This window comes from Schizosaccharomyces pombe, assembly GCF_000002945.2.
Source record: "Schizosaccharomyces pombe strain 972h- genome assembly, chromosome: III".
In the NCBI taxonomy this organism is placed as follows: Eukaryota; Fungi; Ascomycota; class Schizosaccharomycetes; order Schizosaccharomycetales; family Schizosaccharomycetaceae; genus Schizosaccharomyces; species Schizosaccharomyces pombe.
Genome location: NC_003421.2, coordinates 1,287,862 through 1,301,336, shown reverse-complemented (window position 1 = coordinate 1,301,336; position 13,475 = coordinate 1,287,862). Strand labels below are relative to the sequence as shown.

At 37.5% G+C, this 13,475-nt stretch overlaps 5 protein-coding genes and 5 long non-coding RNA genes across 10 annotated transcripts, besides 1 other annotated feature; 5 read left to right on the top strand and 5 right to left on the bottom strand.

The window, feature by feature from the left end:
- Positions 1-382: 382 nt before the first annotated feature.
- Positions 383-1,826, top strand: mug150 (the record flags this gene model as incomplete). The annotated part of the gene is made up of 1 exon (NM_001023125.3): positions 383-1,826. The coding sequence occupies one exon, from the start codon at positions 383-385 to the stop codon at positions 695-697; it is 315 nt and encodes a 104-aa protein (NP_588135.1). The 3' UTR covers positions 698-1,826.
- On the bottom strand, positions 760-4,412 carry kap113 (karyopherin/importin beta family nuclear import signal receptor Kap113). Its single transcript, NM_001023124.3, has 5 exons — positions 4,153-4,412; positions 3,043-4,075; positions 2,297-2,986; positions 1,407-2,246; positions 760-1,312 (listed from the first exon to the last, which is right to left on the bottom strand). Exons 1-5 carry the CDS (start codon positions 4,377-4,379, stop codon positions 1,151-1,153), a joined length of 2,952 nt encoding a protein of 983 aa, NP_588134.1. The 5' UTR covers positions 4,380-4,412; the 3' UTR covers positions 760-1,150.
- Positions 2,533-2,952, top strand: SPOM_SPNCRNA.7299. Its single transcript, NR_196638.1, has one exon. It is a non-coding gene; the product is annotated as a non-coding RNA (long non-coding RNA).
- SPOM_SPNCRNA.7298 lies at positions 3,150-3,693 on the top strand. The gene has a single exon (NR_196637.1). It is a non-coding gene; the product is annotated as a non-coding RNA (long non-coding RNA).
- A 258-nt stretch (positions 4,413-4,670) lies between the features above and the next one.
- Positions 4,671-5,000: an LONG TERMINAL REPEAT.
- A 35-nt stretch (positions 5,001-5,035) lies between these two features.
- On the bottom strand, positions 5,036-7,180 carry SPOM_SPNCRNA.7297. The gene has a single exon (NR_196636.1). It is a non-coding gene; the product is annotated as a non-coding RNA (long non-coding RNA).
- On the top strand, positions 5,209-7,533 carry lap2 (aminopeptidase Lap2). The gene has a single exon (NM_001023123.3). The coding sequence runs from the start codon at positions 5,423-5,425 to the stop codon at positions 7,259-7,261; it is 1,839 nt and encodes a 612-aa protein (NP_588133.1). The 5' UTR covers positions 5,209-5,422; the 3' UTR covers positions 7,262-7,533.
- On the bottom strand, positions 7,308-9,238 carry fyu1 (UTP-glucose-1-phosphate uridylyltransferase). Its single transcript, NM_001023122.3, has one exon. The coding sequence runs from the start codon at positions 9,157-9,159 to the stop codon at positions 7,639-7,641; it is 1,521 nt and encodes a 506-aa protein (NP_588132.1). The 5' UTR covers positions 9,160-9,238; the 3' UTR covers positions 7,308-7,638.
- SPOM_SPNCRNA.7296 lies at positions 8,670-13,197 on the top strand. The gene has a single exon (NR_196635.1). It is a non-coding gene; the product is annotated as a non-coding RNA (long non-coding RNA).
- On the bottom strand, positions 9,351-9,812 carry SPOM_SPNCRNA.122. The gene has a single exon (NR_150081.1). It is a non-coding gene; the product is annotated as a non-coding RNA (long non-coding RNA).
- trp1322 (TRP-like ion channel protein) lies at positions 9,526-13,447 on the bottom strand. Its single transcript, NM_001023121.3, has one exon. It carries the CDS (start codon positions 13,198-13,200, stop codon positions 10,612-10,614), a length of 2,589 nt encoding a protein of 862 aa, NP_588131.1. The 5' UTR covers positions 13,201-13,447; the 3' UTR covers positions 9,526-10,611.
- Positions 13,448-13,475: the final 28 nt, after the last annotated feature.

The following is a 13,475-nucleotide window of genomic DNA, read 5'->3' as shown; positions in this document are numbered from 1 at the left end:
AGTTGAGTGATTTTCTTCTGTCGTGAAAATTTTCAACAAACTTTATCTGTCTATCTCATTATCCTTGTTGATGCAGCGATCCATCTCATTTCTGTTACTTGCAATTGATTTCTTATAATTAGCAAAATTTTCATAAGCCGACTGGCTGGCTTCATTACATATCCATCATCTTGGTGTACAATGAGATCGACGCAATTGACCTGATAAAAACGCTGGATGAAAAATCGCCCATTCCTCATTGTTGAATGAATGAGATGAGATGATGTTTTGGCTGTTGTCGCCTGACTTCAAGATCTAAAATTCATTTGAAAAATCAAAAGTTCTTCTTATAGGGCACGGCAATTGCGCCCTTTCCATACAATGCAAGCCCTTAAGTATAGAGATGGCGAGCTTGTTTATCATCATGGATAAACGCTTCGCCGTCTTTGCCTCAAGTGACAAGCCAAATAATTGTAGTAGAAAGAACATGTTTTTTTTAAAAAATATCATTGTACTGTCGAATTACCTTTACCTTTTGTATAAGGCATGGATTGTTTGTACTACCATATCTCTTTGCTGCGATTTTCCTCTGTTCAATTTTCTCTTTATAGCGATTCCATACTTTACTGAGATTCTCTACAATGATTCCTCTTTACTATGGTTTCTTTTCGTATCACTGTGTTTTATTACGTTATCATTCCAATCTTTGGAAATATAGCTGACAGCTTGCACAGGCTGAGGAATCGCTTCTTCAATAGTCATAATGAATATAAAGTTAATGTTGATTTTACCTGAATATGTTTATATAAGAAAGGCCTACCTAAGAATGAACAGTTCTCTTATTACTGTATTCATGTTTATACTTATAATTTGGATATACTGGCTAAGACGATATTGGCGGATAGGAAAGGCAGAGTCGTATTAGAATAAGTGAAAAAAGCGTGCGACAGCTAAAGAAATCGCATAGGAAATTTTTTAGAAGGGTTTTTAAAGGTAAGTTTTGTTCCTTCTGAACCGCAGTTCAACCAAATTTCCCATCCATCATGTTAGCTTGAATTGGGATTTTAATCAGTATAACAAAAATCGTAGCAACTGGCTTAATTTAGATATACAAATTAACACCAACTTTTTTATCATGAAATATGATGTTGTTTTTACTGCTTCTTTTTTCCTATAGCATGGATTGAAACTGTTCTAACAACGCTGGGTTGACCGTCGATAAATATTGGTTTTGAAAATTCTCCATTCCACCATTAGCGTCTCTGCAAAACATAAATACAGAAATAAAAAATGAGCGAGAGTTAACACTATGAACGGGATCCTTTAAAAGCAGCTAAAATAAAAGTTAGTATTAATAAAACAAAAGCAAACAAATAAAACTTTTTCATTTACACAATAAACATATTTCTAGCCTCTCATTCACTTACCTGCTTTCGTCGAGTCATTTCTTCTGAGGTTTCATCGAGATAAAACCCAACAGCCGAGTAGTCATCATTTTTATAGTAAATCGTTGCATCTCCATTCGCATCCTCTTCCACCTCACTCAAAACGCTGAACCATAAATTCATGATAGAATCCAACACTGCCAAAACGTCGGGATGATTTGTTCGCAGCAGAGAGCTGAGGGCGAGTGTGTTCAGTTTTCGATCTTTCGAGTGGTTTATGTGGTCGTTTAATAAAATCCAGTTGCCGATAAGCATAGCTATGTTGATATTTTTCGTTTGACAAACCTTCAATATTAATTCCGGCTCGCGCAATGAGATGCGTGACACCACCAATAAATATTCAATCAACACCTGAGGGTGTTTATCATTTGTTGCAATGGAGAGTAGGAGCCTCGACAGAAGTGAACTGTTCAGCAATGATTCGTAAATCATATCCATCGGAGTAGTTTCAATGAGTAGACATACAGTTTTACATAGTGCTTGCAAAGTTTCGTTTTTTACATCGTCTAATAAGTCGTTCAACTTTTCAAATATGGTAAATGAGTAATCCTTCATCAAAACGGTATTGTCTAAAAGTTGATAACTGCTTACTATCATTAGAACGAATGGAAGGGTAGACGTGGCCTGTGAAAGATGGTACAATAAATGAGGGATAAGTAGGGTAAAAGTTTCTGGCAATTTTTGTATGTACATGAGAAAGGTGCTCCACAATTCCATTGCATCCGCTTCGAAAATAACATGCTCTGGAGATTCCGGATTTACACAATATTCTATTACCGTATATAAAAAAGTTGAAAATTCAAAAGATTTTGCTTTGATCGCCTAGAAATTAGTATAAGAAAACAGTCTGTTGTATATAGCCAAACACTTACATTGACGAATTGGTGCATAACTGCCAAAACTCGTGCTCGCAGCAGCGGTTCCTTTTTCCAACCATCCCATAATTGAGAAAGGAGAGAAGCAATGGTACTTTCCATGGGAGCAACATGTTCTCCGGCCCTTGCCAATAAAGTACCAAGTAAAGACAAGATGGAAGTCCTAGCATCGACTGATTCAAACGCTTTAAACAAAGAAAGAACATGGACAAACAAATTTTCTTTGATAGAAAGAAATGAATTCTCAGAAAAATTCCAATCATCTAAAACGGTTTTGAAAGCATCTATAGTTGTTAAAATGACTACGGCGTCATTGCAAGGATCTGTTAAGTTGAGAAATGAGCAATACAATTTGTAAATAACCTCAAGGAGTTGTTCTGAAGAAGAATCTTCAATCCATTGCGATAAAAAAATGGCAATTCTTCGTCGATACACTCTAGATATCCCAATATCATTAATGGAAGCCATGTTGGGAACTGCGGCTTCCTGTAGCCATTTTGCAAAAGGAAAAATACTCTTCAATTGGGTATATCCAACTCCGAAAGAACTGATCAAAGTGTCTTGTTGAACTGCTTGTGTTAACGTCTTTGGACACTCAAAAACGCTGTAAATCATATCCTTGAACGGCGAAACGATAATATCTCCATATGCATCAAAGAAGCATTTTAAAAGTTTTTCGGCACAAGGCTATATTATCGTTAATGATAAGCTTATCAAAAAACCCATATTCATAATCAACTTACCCTAACGTTAAACTCAACATCCTGGGTCGATTGTTCAAGGACCCATTGTTGTGGGGAATCCGTCCATTCTTCAAAATCTTCTTCTTTTAATATTAGTAGTTTGGTGATGAGTAAATCCAAAAGATTGTTTATACGATTATCTACGAGAAATGAGTTGTAAAGAACTTGAGCCGTTTCGGGGTGCGACGATTTAGTATTGCAGAATTCTTGGATGACAAGGATAAATACTCGTAAGCTCATAATCACAAGTTTTTCAAAATTTTTTGAGCTCTCTTCAAACTTTTCTTTGTATGAAGAAAGATGAGAACTGATTTGACCCAAAAAATCATAGTGCAATGAAATGTAATCAATAGTAGCTGGAAACTTAGTCAAGCATGGACTATAGAAAGAAAAATCAAAGAATGGCTTATTGAATAAGAAAGCATGTGCAAAAGCCATTTCTAAGCACTCCCCAACTACTATCGGAGACCGCGAGGATTGAAGCATTGTACCAAGCATACTCAAAAGTTTTCGCTGATGAACAGCACAAAAAGCTAACATACGCTCACTAAATTCACTTTCACTAGGATTTTGGAAACCAAAAACAACCAACCGTCTACATGCCTTAAGCGTGTATCGAGATATTTGCATATAAGACAACAAAGTAGAATCTTTAATTTCCTTAGAAGATTCAAGTATCATCATCCAGCTTGATAAACTAGAATGTAAAATGGGTTGAAGAATCGTAAGCAATTCTGGAGCAAGTTTGTAAAAAATCTGTCGCGATCTCAAAAGACGATTCCCAGCCATTGCTTTGATAATGTGATGAAGAGTAATTAGTAATCTTAAAGCCACATCGTAATCTCCTGTACCCAATGACTGCTGTAACTTGCCTAAAAGATCGTGAAAAAGAGAAGGCCATTCGGTGGGATAATCCAATCTAGCAATTCGAGAGACGACCAGCGCATTTTGAATAGATAAGAGGTTTTCAGATTTTATAGATCCTAAAAGAGCATTACATCGTATAAAGTCACGTTCTTCTGGAAGTAAAGACCTGCCAAACAATCATACATTAGCAATTACGAAAGTCTAACAGTACAGGTTGATTCTTCGAGACTACTCCTAACTTACATTTTTGTATTTTTCCTCCATATTATATCTATGGAGTTCCGTAGTTGAATGATAGCAATCCATCGTAAACTCATGTCATTTTGTTTATCCAAAAATATACTGTACAGCTTGCCAAAGAAACCTGGTTCCTTTTTCCAGTTGTTTAAATGCCCTTCAGCATCCTTAACAGCAATGGGATCTTGACTTACAGCACGTTGTAGTTGATATACTACAGGATCTACTTGCATTCTCCAAAAAAGTCTGAGACTTGGTTTTTGCTTGAGCAAGGCTGTACCAGTCGCACTCAGTATATGTGAGCCAAAGGAAGGAATTATAGGAAACACTTAGAAAGCGCTTCGATTTCGGAAATGGTGAAATAATTTTCAAATTAAAAACGTTGCGTTCAGTTTTTTTGGTATTTTAGTATCAGAAGATTTTGGGTTTTTTGGTTACCCTTCGGAGGTCGAGCTGCGATTCAAAATTCGAACTTTTAACTCTGTTCGTAATTGAAGAAATAGAAAGATCACAAAGACTAATACTTCTATTATTGCTCATTTTTCTTTCTATAGACAACTAATTCATATTACAATAAATGATAATGTAATATTGCCTTCTTTCTGTTATCTGTTAACAAACGTATCTTATTAAAGAGGGAATGACCAAGATTTGTGGAATTCTCTCTCGTTTATGCCTAAACCTTATGAAATTACAAATAAATGAATAACATTTTTTTACTATTTTATTTAAAATAAACCAAAATCAATAATCGTAACAGTTATTGTATTATTTACATTCCCAAGCTAAGGGACGCTGTCTCTTTTATAATAACTTATCATTGGCAATGATCCTTTCAAACATTCTTGGTAATTTTATGAGCACAAAAATAATAATTATTTACTTTTCAAAGCCCTCTCTCCAAAACTCCTATTCAACAATAAACTGTTTTCTTTTGTGAATTTACAAATTGCGTTGCTCAACGAAAATAAATGTAGTGATACATAATGATATCGATAAAGTAGCATAACGCGCTGCACCCATATCCACACATGTTGCTACTCATCGTATTGCTGTATGATCGCTTTTCCTATTCCTTCCTTTATAAAACTGTGATTAATCTGTTTTAACTATTTTATACTTAATATTTTTATTTACTCAGTAGCATAACTCATATTGCTAAAGCTGAGATCGTTGTACTCGTTGGTTTTATCTAGGCTTCTAATATATTGAGCGTTGTTTTCGTTTAAAGAATTCGTTTGTACATTGTCCTAAATTCCTTCAATTAATTTTAAATATGAAACTTCGTTTGGACCCTTCCACTCAATCTAATTATCATGATGTCTCAATCAGTAAGCTCGATTGGCACGCTCGAATTGACTTTGACCAAGAGCTGCTCCATGGTAAAGTATCCTTTGTGATTCAATCTGCTAGGGTGTCCCAAGCCCTGTCCCATATTATCCTTGACACTTCTTACCTCGAAATCAAGAATGTAACGATTAATGACATCCCTACTCCTTTCCGTGTTGATAAGCGGCGCGGATTTTTGGGTTCAGCTTTGCATATCGTTCCCGCTGATGAAATCCCTTCCTCAAAATCCTGTATACTTACAATCTTATATTCCACTACTAAGGATTGTACAGCACTTCAGTTTTTGAAGCCTGAACAAACGATAGGTGGTAAATTTCCTTATGTTTTTTCGGAATGTCAAGCCATTCATGCACGTTCATTCATTCCCTGTCAAGATACTCCTTCTGTTAAAGTTCCGTGTACTTTTAAGATCCGGTCCAAACTTCCCGTAATCGCATCGGGTATCCCATGTGGAACAGCTAATTTCTGCAATGGCTCTTTGGAATACCTGTTTGAGCAAAAAAATCCAATCCCTAGTTATTTATTTTGCATTCTCAGTGGTGATTTGGCCTCCACAAATATAGGTCCACGTTCTTCTGTATACACAGAGCCTGGCAACTTGTTAGCTTGCAAATACGAATTTGAACATGACATGGAAAACTTTATGGAAGCCGCCGAGCAACTAACACTTCCTTATTGCTGGACACGGTATGATTTTGTCATCCTTCCGCCTTCCTTCCCATACGGAGGTATGGAGAACCCTAATGCTACGTTTGCTACGCCGACACTTATTGCCGGAGATCGCTCCAATGTTAACGTTATTGCTCATGAATTAGCCCATTCTTGGAGCGGTAATTTAGTTACTAATGAGTCATGGCAATGCTTTTGGTTGAATGAAGGTATGACTGTTTTCTTGGAACGCAAAATTTTAGGCCGTCTTTATGGTGAGCCGACTCGCCAATTTGAAGCCATTATTGGCTGGGGTGAATTAGAAGAATCGGTTAAATTGTTGGGTGAAGATAGTGAGTATACGAAGTTGATTCAAAACCTCGAAGGAAGGGATCCCGATGATGCCTTTTCCACTGTTCCTTACGAAAAGGGCTCCAATTTCCTCTATGAAATAGAGAGGGTTATTGGTGGTCCTTCTGTTTTTGAACCATTCCTTCCCTTTTACTTTAGGAAATTTGCAAAGTCTACCGTAAACGAAGTCAAATTCAAGCATGCACTGTATGAATACTTCTCACCTCTTGGGCTTGCATCTAAGTTGGACTCGATTGATTGGGATACTTGGTACCATGCTCCTGGTATGCCTCCGGTTAAACCACATTTTGATACAACGCTTGCAGATCCTTGCTACAAGCTTGCAGAAAGCTGGACTAATTCTGCTAAAAATTCTGATGATCCCTCCAAGTTTAGCAGCAAAGATATTGAAAATTGGTCAGCGGGCCAGAAATCTTTGTTTTTGGATGTTGTTTATGAAGCTGTCTCTTTTCCTCACAATTATATTAAAAGAATGGGTGATGTTTACTCGTTTGCCGAATCGAAAAATGCAGAGTTATCTTTCCGGTTTTTTAAACTCGCATTGAAGAGTAAATATAAGCCATTATACAACACTATTGCAGAACGTGTTGGCAGCGTTGGCCGTATGAAGTTTGTTCGCCCAATTTTCAGACTGTTGAATGAGGCAGATCGTGCTTTTGCAATTGAAACGTTTGAAAAGTATAAGCATTTCTATCATAAAATTTGTGCTTCTCAAGTTGAAAAGGACTTAGGCTTATCTGAATAGAATTCATAAATGCTGCTTGCCTACTAACAAAAGAATACATCTACATGGAGCCTTTTTCTCGCCTTAGCTTTTTGATGATAGATGTAGATATTATGATATAAATATATATTATTTTTTTTTTGACCTAGCAAACAATAAAAAGAAGAAATCATATATTAGGAAGAGAAAACCAAAGTCGTTTCACAATACTAAGATTTACAACATCTCAACCAAAATTTTTATGATCAACTACGACTTATGTATCTAATGCAAATTTTTTAACATGAATGCAATCTGATCTCGTCAACACATTTCTGTATATAAAAAGAACATTGTGGTTTCCATAAAGTGCTATTCTAATGCATGTAATGAAAAAGTCATGAAAAAAGAGCGACGATTTAGTGCTCCAAGATATTGAGATTACCGGTAATGACACAGTTCTCAAGGACAGAACCATTAGGAATGTCAATACGGTTGGCATCACTAGCGACAATAATCACGGTACCCTTAAGAGTAACATTGCGACCAATATTAACGTCACCAGTAATGGTCAGATGATCAAGTTCAAGGATTTTTGGAATGCTGGGAATGTGAGCAGAGAAATCAGCAACTTTCTTGAAGTGTGCGCCTAATTTGACTAAAGGAGCGGTACCTCCGAATCGGCGAGGATTCATCTCAACCTGACCATGGTTGATGGAATAGAGGTCAGACTTGACGAGAAGTAAGTCAGAGCAGGTTTTGACGGGTAAGAAACGTCTTCTAGGGACGTTAACACCGTGGGCGTTCTTAAAATGACGGATAGCGGCACCAGCGGCAGTTTCCAATTGAATGATATTGATATTCTCACCTTTGTGTTTGATGGTCTTCTTGTTGGGGATGATCTCCATGCTGAGCTCGTGATTGTTGACAACACGCTTAACAGAGGGAAGATGGAACCAAAGGTTATTGGTGTTGAAGTACTTGAACTTCTTGATAGACTTAAATTCCTCCACGTGTTGAGGAGGAACTTGAGCAATCTCAAGAAGACGAACGTTACCATCATAATCAATCAAAGTACCACCCTTAACATCGGCCTTGGTCTTGTTGGTCAACTCCATAAGATATTCGGCATTGGTCTCAACCATATGGTTCAAGATGTTCAAGTCGACAACGGCACCCAAGTTGTCAATGTTGCTGACAAACAAATACTCCTTACCCTGAGCAATAAGGGTGTCGATGATGCCGCTGTTAGTGAGGGCCTCAAACACATCACCATGACCAGGAGGATACCACTCGTCAATAGCCGAGTCGGCAGTGTGAGGAACGGGTAGTAAAGTCTCCTTATGAACACGAGGATAACGGGATTGATTAAAGGTGAGAATGTCGATCTTATGGGCCTCGTACTTCTTGATGACCTTGGCGGTGGCCTCATCGGTGTTGAAAGAGTTCATTAAAACGAAAGGAACGTTAACATTGTATTTACGATTCAAATGCTCGATTTGACGAACGCTCAAATCCAGAAAACTGTTACCATCACGAACTTCAATGATGGATTTGGGTCCAACGCAACCCATCGTAGTGCCCAATCCACCATTAAGCTTGAGGACGGCAAGCTTGTTAAGGTAGTCACGAGACAGGCCGCCCGCCTCGGTAATGGTATCGTATTCGACGACTTGCTCGGGCTTGGGAGACTCTACAAGGTCCCAGTTGATTTCCGAGCCACGAGCGTCCTCCTGAAGATAGCGACTGAACAAGCTGAAAAAGTTGTCCATCTCCTTTTGAAAGGCCTTCTTAGCCAAGGGATCCTTTACGGTGCTAGCCAAGTGATTCAGCTCATTCTTCATAGTACTGGCAGCAATACTGGTAGCGGTGTTGTCAAAAGCAAAAGCCGATTGCGACTTGCTGTGCTGACGACCGAGGGGACGTGGTGCCAAATCCATAGTGCTTCTGTCTCTTTTCGAAGTTAAAACGTTCTCTTTAAACCTCTAAAACAAACAATTTCAATGTTTGTTATGATATACGGAGAGAGTAAGTTACAAGTAGGTGCTCGTTTTATATAGCGGCACTTACGTCACCTTTCCTGTCGACATTTGTTTAGATTACGTGTAAACAACAACCGACAATTTTCAACTTTGAGCATGGCCAAACGGACGATAAACGTTTGTTAAATCATACATGACATTAATAAATCTACAAAAAATTTCAATCTATTCCAACGTCGCATTCTAAAGGTTTATTGCGAAAAACATGCTTGCTGAACGCAAGTAAAATTTTTATTTATTTACAAATTTGTTTACAACAAGAAAGTGGGTTGTTATGACGGCGGAAATCAATTGGTGGGGTTTTCGCCGTACGTAAACAAATTATCAATAATCAATTACCGTGTTCCAAGGTTTTATACGTAGTTACCTAGGCAACATCGCAACAGCTATCGAAATCGAATGTACACGAAAAGTTTGGAAATATCCGATATAAGAATATTATTCATAAAGAGAGGTACTTAATGTAGACGGAAAACACCACTTATTAGCCGATGGAGGATGGAAAATGGCTCTAAAATATGAACATTATTAACTAACTATATGCAAAACGCAGTAGATCTCTAAAAATGAACCAACTAGTTAGTTAGTGTATGCAAAAAAAGGCCAAGGAAGGCGAGTAGAAATTCAAACAAAGGTTCTGCTAAGCAGAGCGAGGCGAAAGTAATATGGATTTGAAGTTGTCAGCAAAAAAACGAAAAACAAAAAAAAACGAATTATTAAGCAAGCTTCTTTAATGAAAAAAAACCTTATATAATAAAGAAATGTGAGTTAAAGAAAGTTAGCTAACTTGATAACTGAGAAAATGTAAGAACCATAAAAGGTTAACGAAAAAAGATTTAGGGAAAAAACGAGCATTAGATTGGTATGAAAAGGCAGGTGGATAATAGAAAATGCTAATTAAAATAAAAGGAACAACAACAACAACAAAATATACGAAATTGAACGAAAAAAAATTTCGACTTTAATGGGCTGCCGATAGAGCAAAGAAAGCACTTGTGCTATATTAAGACAACAAAAGTCGAGATTTTGGGATTATTAAATTTGGCCTTTAGTAAATGAAACTGTATGGGAGAGGAAAAAAAAATGCAAGCTTTAATGAAATGAAGTAGTAAGAGAGCAGACAGGTAAGAGAAAAAATAGGATTACCGTCATAATAGCGAAAAAAAACGTTTCAAAAAGAAACAATTAGAGGTTCAAAATGTGACTGAAATAAATTAAAAAAAGAATACGTTCCGTATTTCGAAATAAGAAACAGCAAAAGTAAAGTGTAACAATGAAAAATGAAAAGTGAAAATAAAAGAACAAAACAAAATTCTCACAAATCATAAACATTAACGAACGAAAGTGGAGTTATGGATGTGGAATCGACCAGGCTGACTCCGCTAATGAGTCATCGGTTTTCTTTCTCTCCATGGAGTACTGTTCATCACGGGAAGGCTCTATATGCAACTGAGGAAGAGGCTTTTGCAAATTTGGCCGTGGACGAGAACGTAAAACGACGAAACCTTTTTCAGATTCTTTCGGGGGGTCTGAGTGCCATATGGACTTAGCTGTTGATTGGACAATTTGCCACGCCCGTTGAAATGCATTTTTCGGAGGAGGTGGAATAGCAGTGGGCCTCATTTCAAATGGTTGCGAAGAGATTTGCGATAGACTGTCAATACTTGTGTCTACGTGTGGATGATAGACATCGGCCTCACGAACCGCGTAATTAACATCATGGCGTAGTAAATTAGGCTTGTTGTTTAAAAAGTCTAATTGTAAAGCACGTAGTTGATCCATGTCCCGTTTACGAACAGATGACTTTGGTTTAGGTGGACGGTAAAATGAATATCCTTGTGATGTGCTGTATGGAGAACTGGGAGTAACAGGAGAATCCAACATTAGACTACTTGAAGATGCTGTATTGTTCTTAGAAGGGACAAGACTCGACGCTTGCGTAACTGGAGGAATACAGTTAGTCTGAACGAATAATTTTGGCGGAGCAGCCTCGCCATCCTTCTTAAGGGAATTAGAACAAACGGAGACTGGCGTAAGTGGCACTGACATTTCATTTGAGTTGTAGGTAGAATGATCAAACATCATTGTGTTGCCATTGGAATATGGATCCTTAAGACGCCGGCGTCTCAATTCATTAATACCAAATACCCTGGCCCAACCAAATGGTCGATCGAGTGGGACACCTTTACTCTCACTTTTAGCACCTAATAACCGTGCACTGACTTCCATAAATCGTTGAGTTGACAGAAGTAAGAAAAGGATACAAACCATTATGTGAATAAACAAAATTGCATAGGCCAGTAAATCTCTACTAATGCCAAGAACCTTTAATCGAGGATCTAAGGGAATCATTAGAATAACCGTGATCAAGCGCATGGTAGAGATGAAGGTGTTTAACGTATTCATACTCGTCTGCGGGAAATGTGGTCGCACATAAGCATACGCCACGACATTAGCAACTTCAAGTATAAAGAATATGGCTAATTGTGCAGAGCCGGAACTTCCTATGACACCAACCGTAATACCACGCATAAATTGTACGGCAATTGGAAAGATCCAAAACATAACTCTCTCTTCTCGAAACGAATTGTATATAGAGCCAAATAAATGCAAATATGTTTGATCTTCAAGAAGTTTGGACGATGGTTCAACAAAAGCGAGATTCATATATAAATACACCGGAATAAAGATTCCAAAAAAGATAAACCACAAAACGGGGATAATTTCATAACCTGTGGGCGGTGCGACAAACTGGAATGACATATAAGCGACGGTAGGGAAATATGTCAAGAAGTAAAGACGTATCAGAGAACCAGCAATGAAGCTCCAAGTATCCCACCGAGTTTCGGCAATAGTTTCATTGAAAATTCTAGACATAAGCCATTTCAAAAAAATAACCAACAATGCTACAAATAACGCAGCAAATAAGTAAATAACCATGACTATAAGAAACGGAAGCCAGCATGCAGTACCTATTCCTATAGAATCGAGAAACGAATACATGCCATATGACTTAGGCAAATAATCCGCATAACTAGAGGATGCTACAGACAAGTCGGCAAAGTCTGCAAATTGATATTCAGCAGGCTCGGAGAAAATGGGAAATCGAAATAGAGCAGTGCCCCAAGAAAGAGCAGCCATAATATTTATGTAAAATTTTGGAAACATAACACTAACCTGAGCTGTAGAAACAGCAAATTGCAAGTATTGCACAAAATCAAAAAATCCAAGGGATGTTAAACGAAGAGCATCAGGGTCCATATTAAAATTAAAAATCGACTTAAATGGATCTAAACTGCCGGTCCATGGATTTAAAAAAAGAGCATAAATAATGGAAAACGAGACATATGCGAGCGACACAACAACCAAATATGAAATAACTGGATAAAAATAATACAAAGTTGTGGACAAACCAAACTTCATACAAGTTATTACATTTTTCTCGGGAGTACCGTCAACAACGATTACTCGCGTTGTTAATGTAGTCAATTCGTATTTTGAGTAATCGGACAAGGTGGATTTAAAGGGAACTTTAACCATGAAAGCGGCACTTCCAGCTGCCCAAGGACATTTTATGGGGACTTCAAAAGAATGAGGATCCATAACAACATCACAAAGCTTTGTGGTATTGGATGTGACCAGTTTTCCTAACGCATAAGTTTCCGAATAAACTGAAGCAGCGTGAATATGTGAGCCATTTCCACCCACAATCGTTATAACTCCGGATAAATTCCCCACTACTTGAATGTAGTACATCCGATTCACTTCATCAAAATTCTTGATAACTGCATATGGGCTAAAGGTAGGAATACCTGCTCTCGGTACAAAGTTTGAACAAGTCTCAAAATAATCCAAACTTGGGGATCCATTCACTGCTGAAAGAAGGCTGTAAAAAACGATATGAAGAAAGAGGAAAACAGAGTACGGGCGAGGCTTCATTATTATCCAAACACAAACATTCTAATAAATTTTAATATAAATAGATCCAACCTTGAATTCTTTTGATTCTCTATGAAACGAAATTTGAAAAAGACTTTAACTGCTCAGGGTTGGTAATTTGAGCAATTACAAATGCAGTTATTTAGAAAGAAAAGAAGGTTTCAAAAAATGAATGCTTTGTAAGATATAAGTAGGCCAGAGACGCGAAACACATAAATTGCTATTTCTCGTGTGTGTAGTTAATGACAAACACATGCTCTCGCGTTCCTTGTCCT

What these genes read in the sequence shown, in the direction of transcription:
- fyu1 (NM_001023122.3), bottom strand. Translation starts at nt 9,159, where the DNA reads ATGGATTTGGCACCACGTCCCCTCGGTCGTCAGCACAGCAAGTCGCAA.
- trp1322 (NM_001023121.3), bottom strand. Translation starts at nt 13,200, where the DNA reads ATGAAGCCTCGCCCGTACTCTGTTTTCCTCTTTCTTCATATCGTTTTT.
- kap113 (NM_001023124.3), bottom strand. Translation starts at nt 4,379, where the DNA reads ATGCAAGTAGATCCTGTAGTATATCAACTACAACGTGCTGTAAGTCAA. An exon ending in ATGTTGAGTTTAACGTTAGG is followed by an intron (nt 2,987 to 3,042) that starts GTAAGTTGATTA and finishes ACGATAATATAG; the next exon opens with CCTTGTGCCGAAAAACTTTT. An exon ending in AAATGACTCGACGAAAGCAG is followed by an intron (nt 1,313 to 1,406) that starts GTAAGTGAATGA and finishes CTTTTATTTTAG; the next exon opens with CTGCTTTTAAAGGATCCCGT.
- lap2 (NM_001023123.3), top strand. Translation starts at nt 5,423, where the DNA reads ATGAAACTTCGTTTGGACCCTTCCACTCAATCTAATTATCATGATGTC.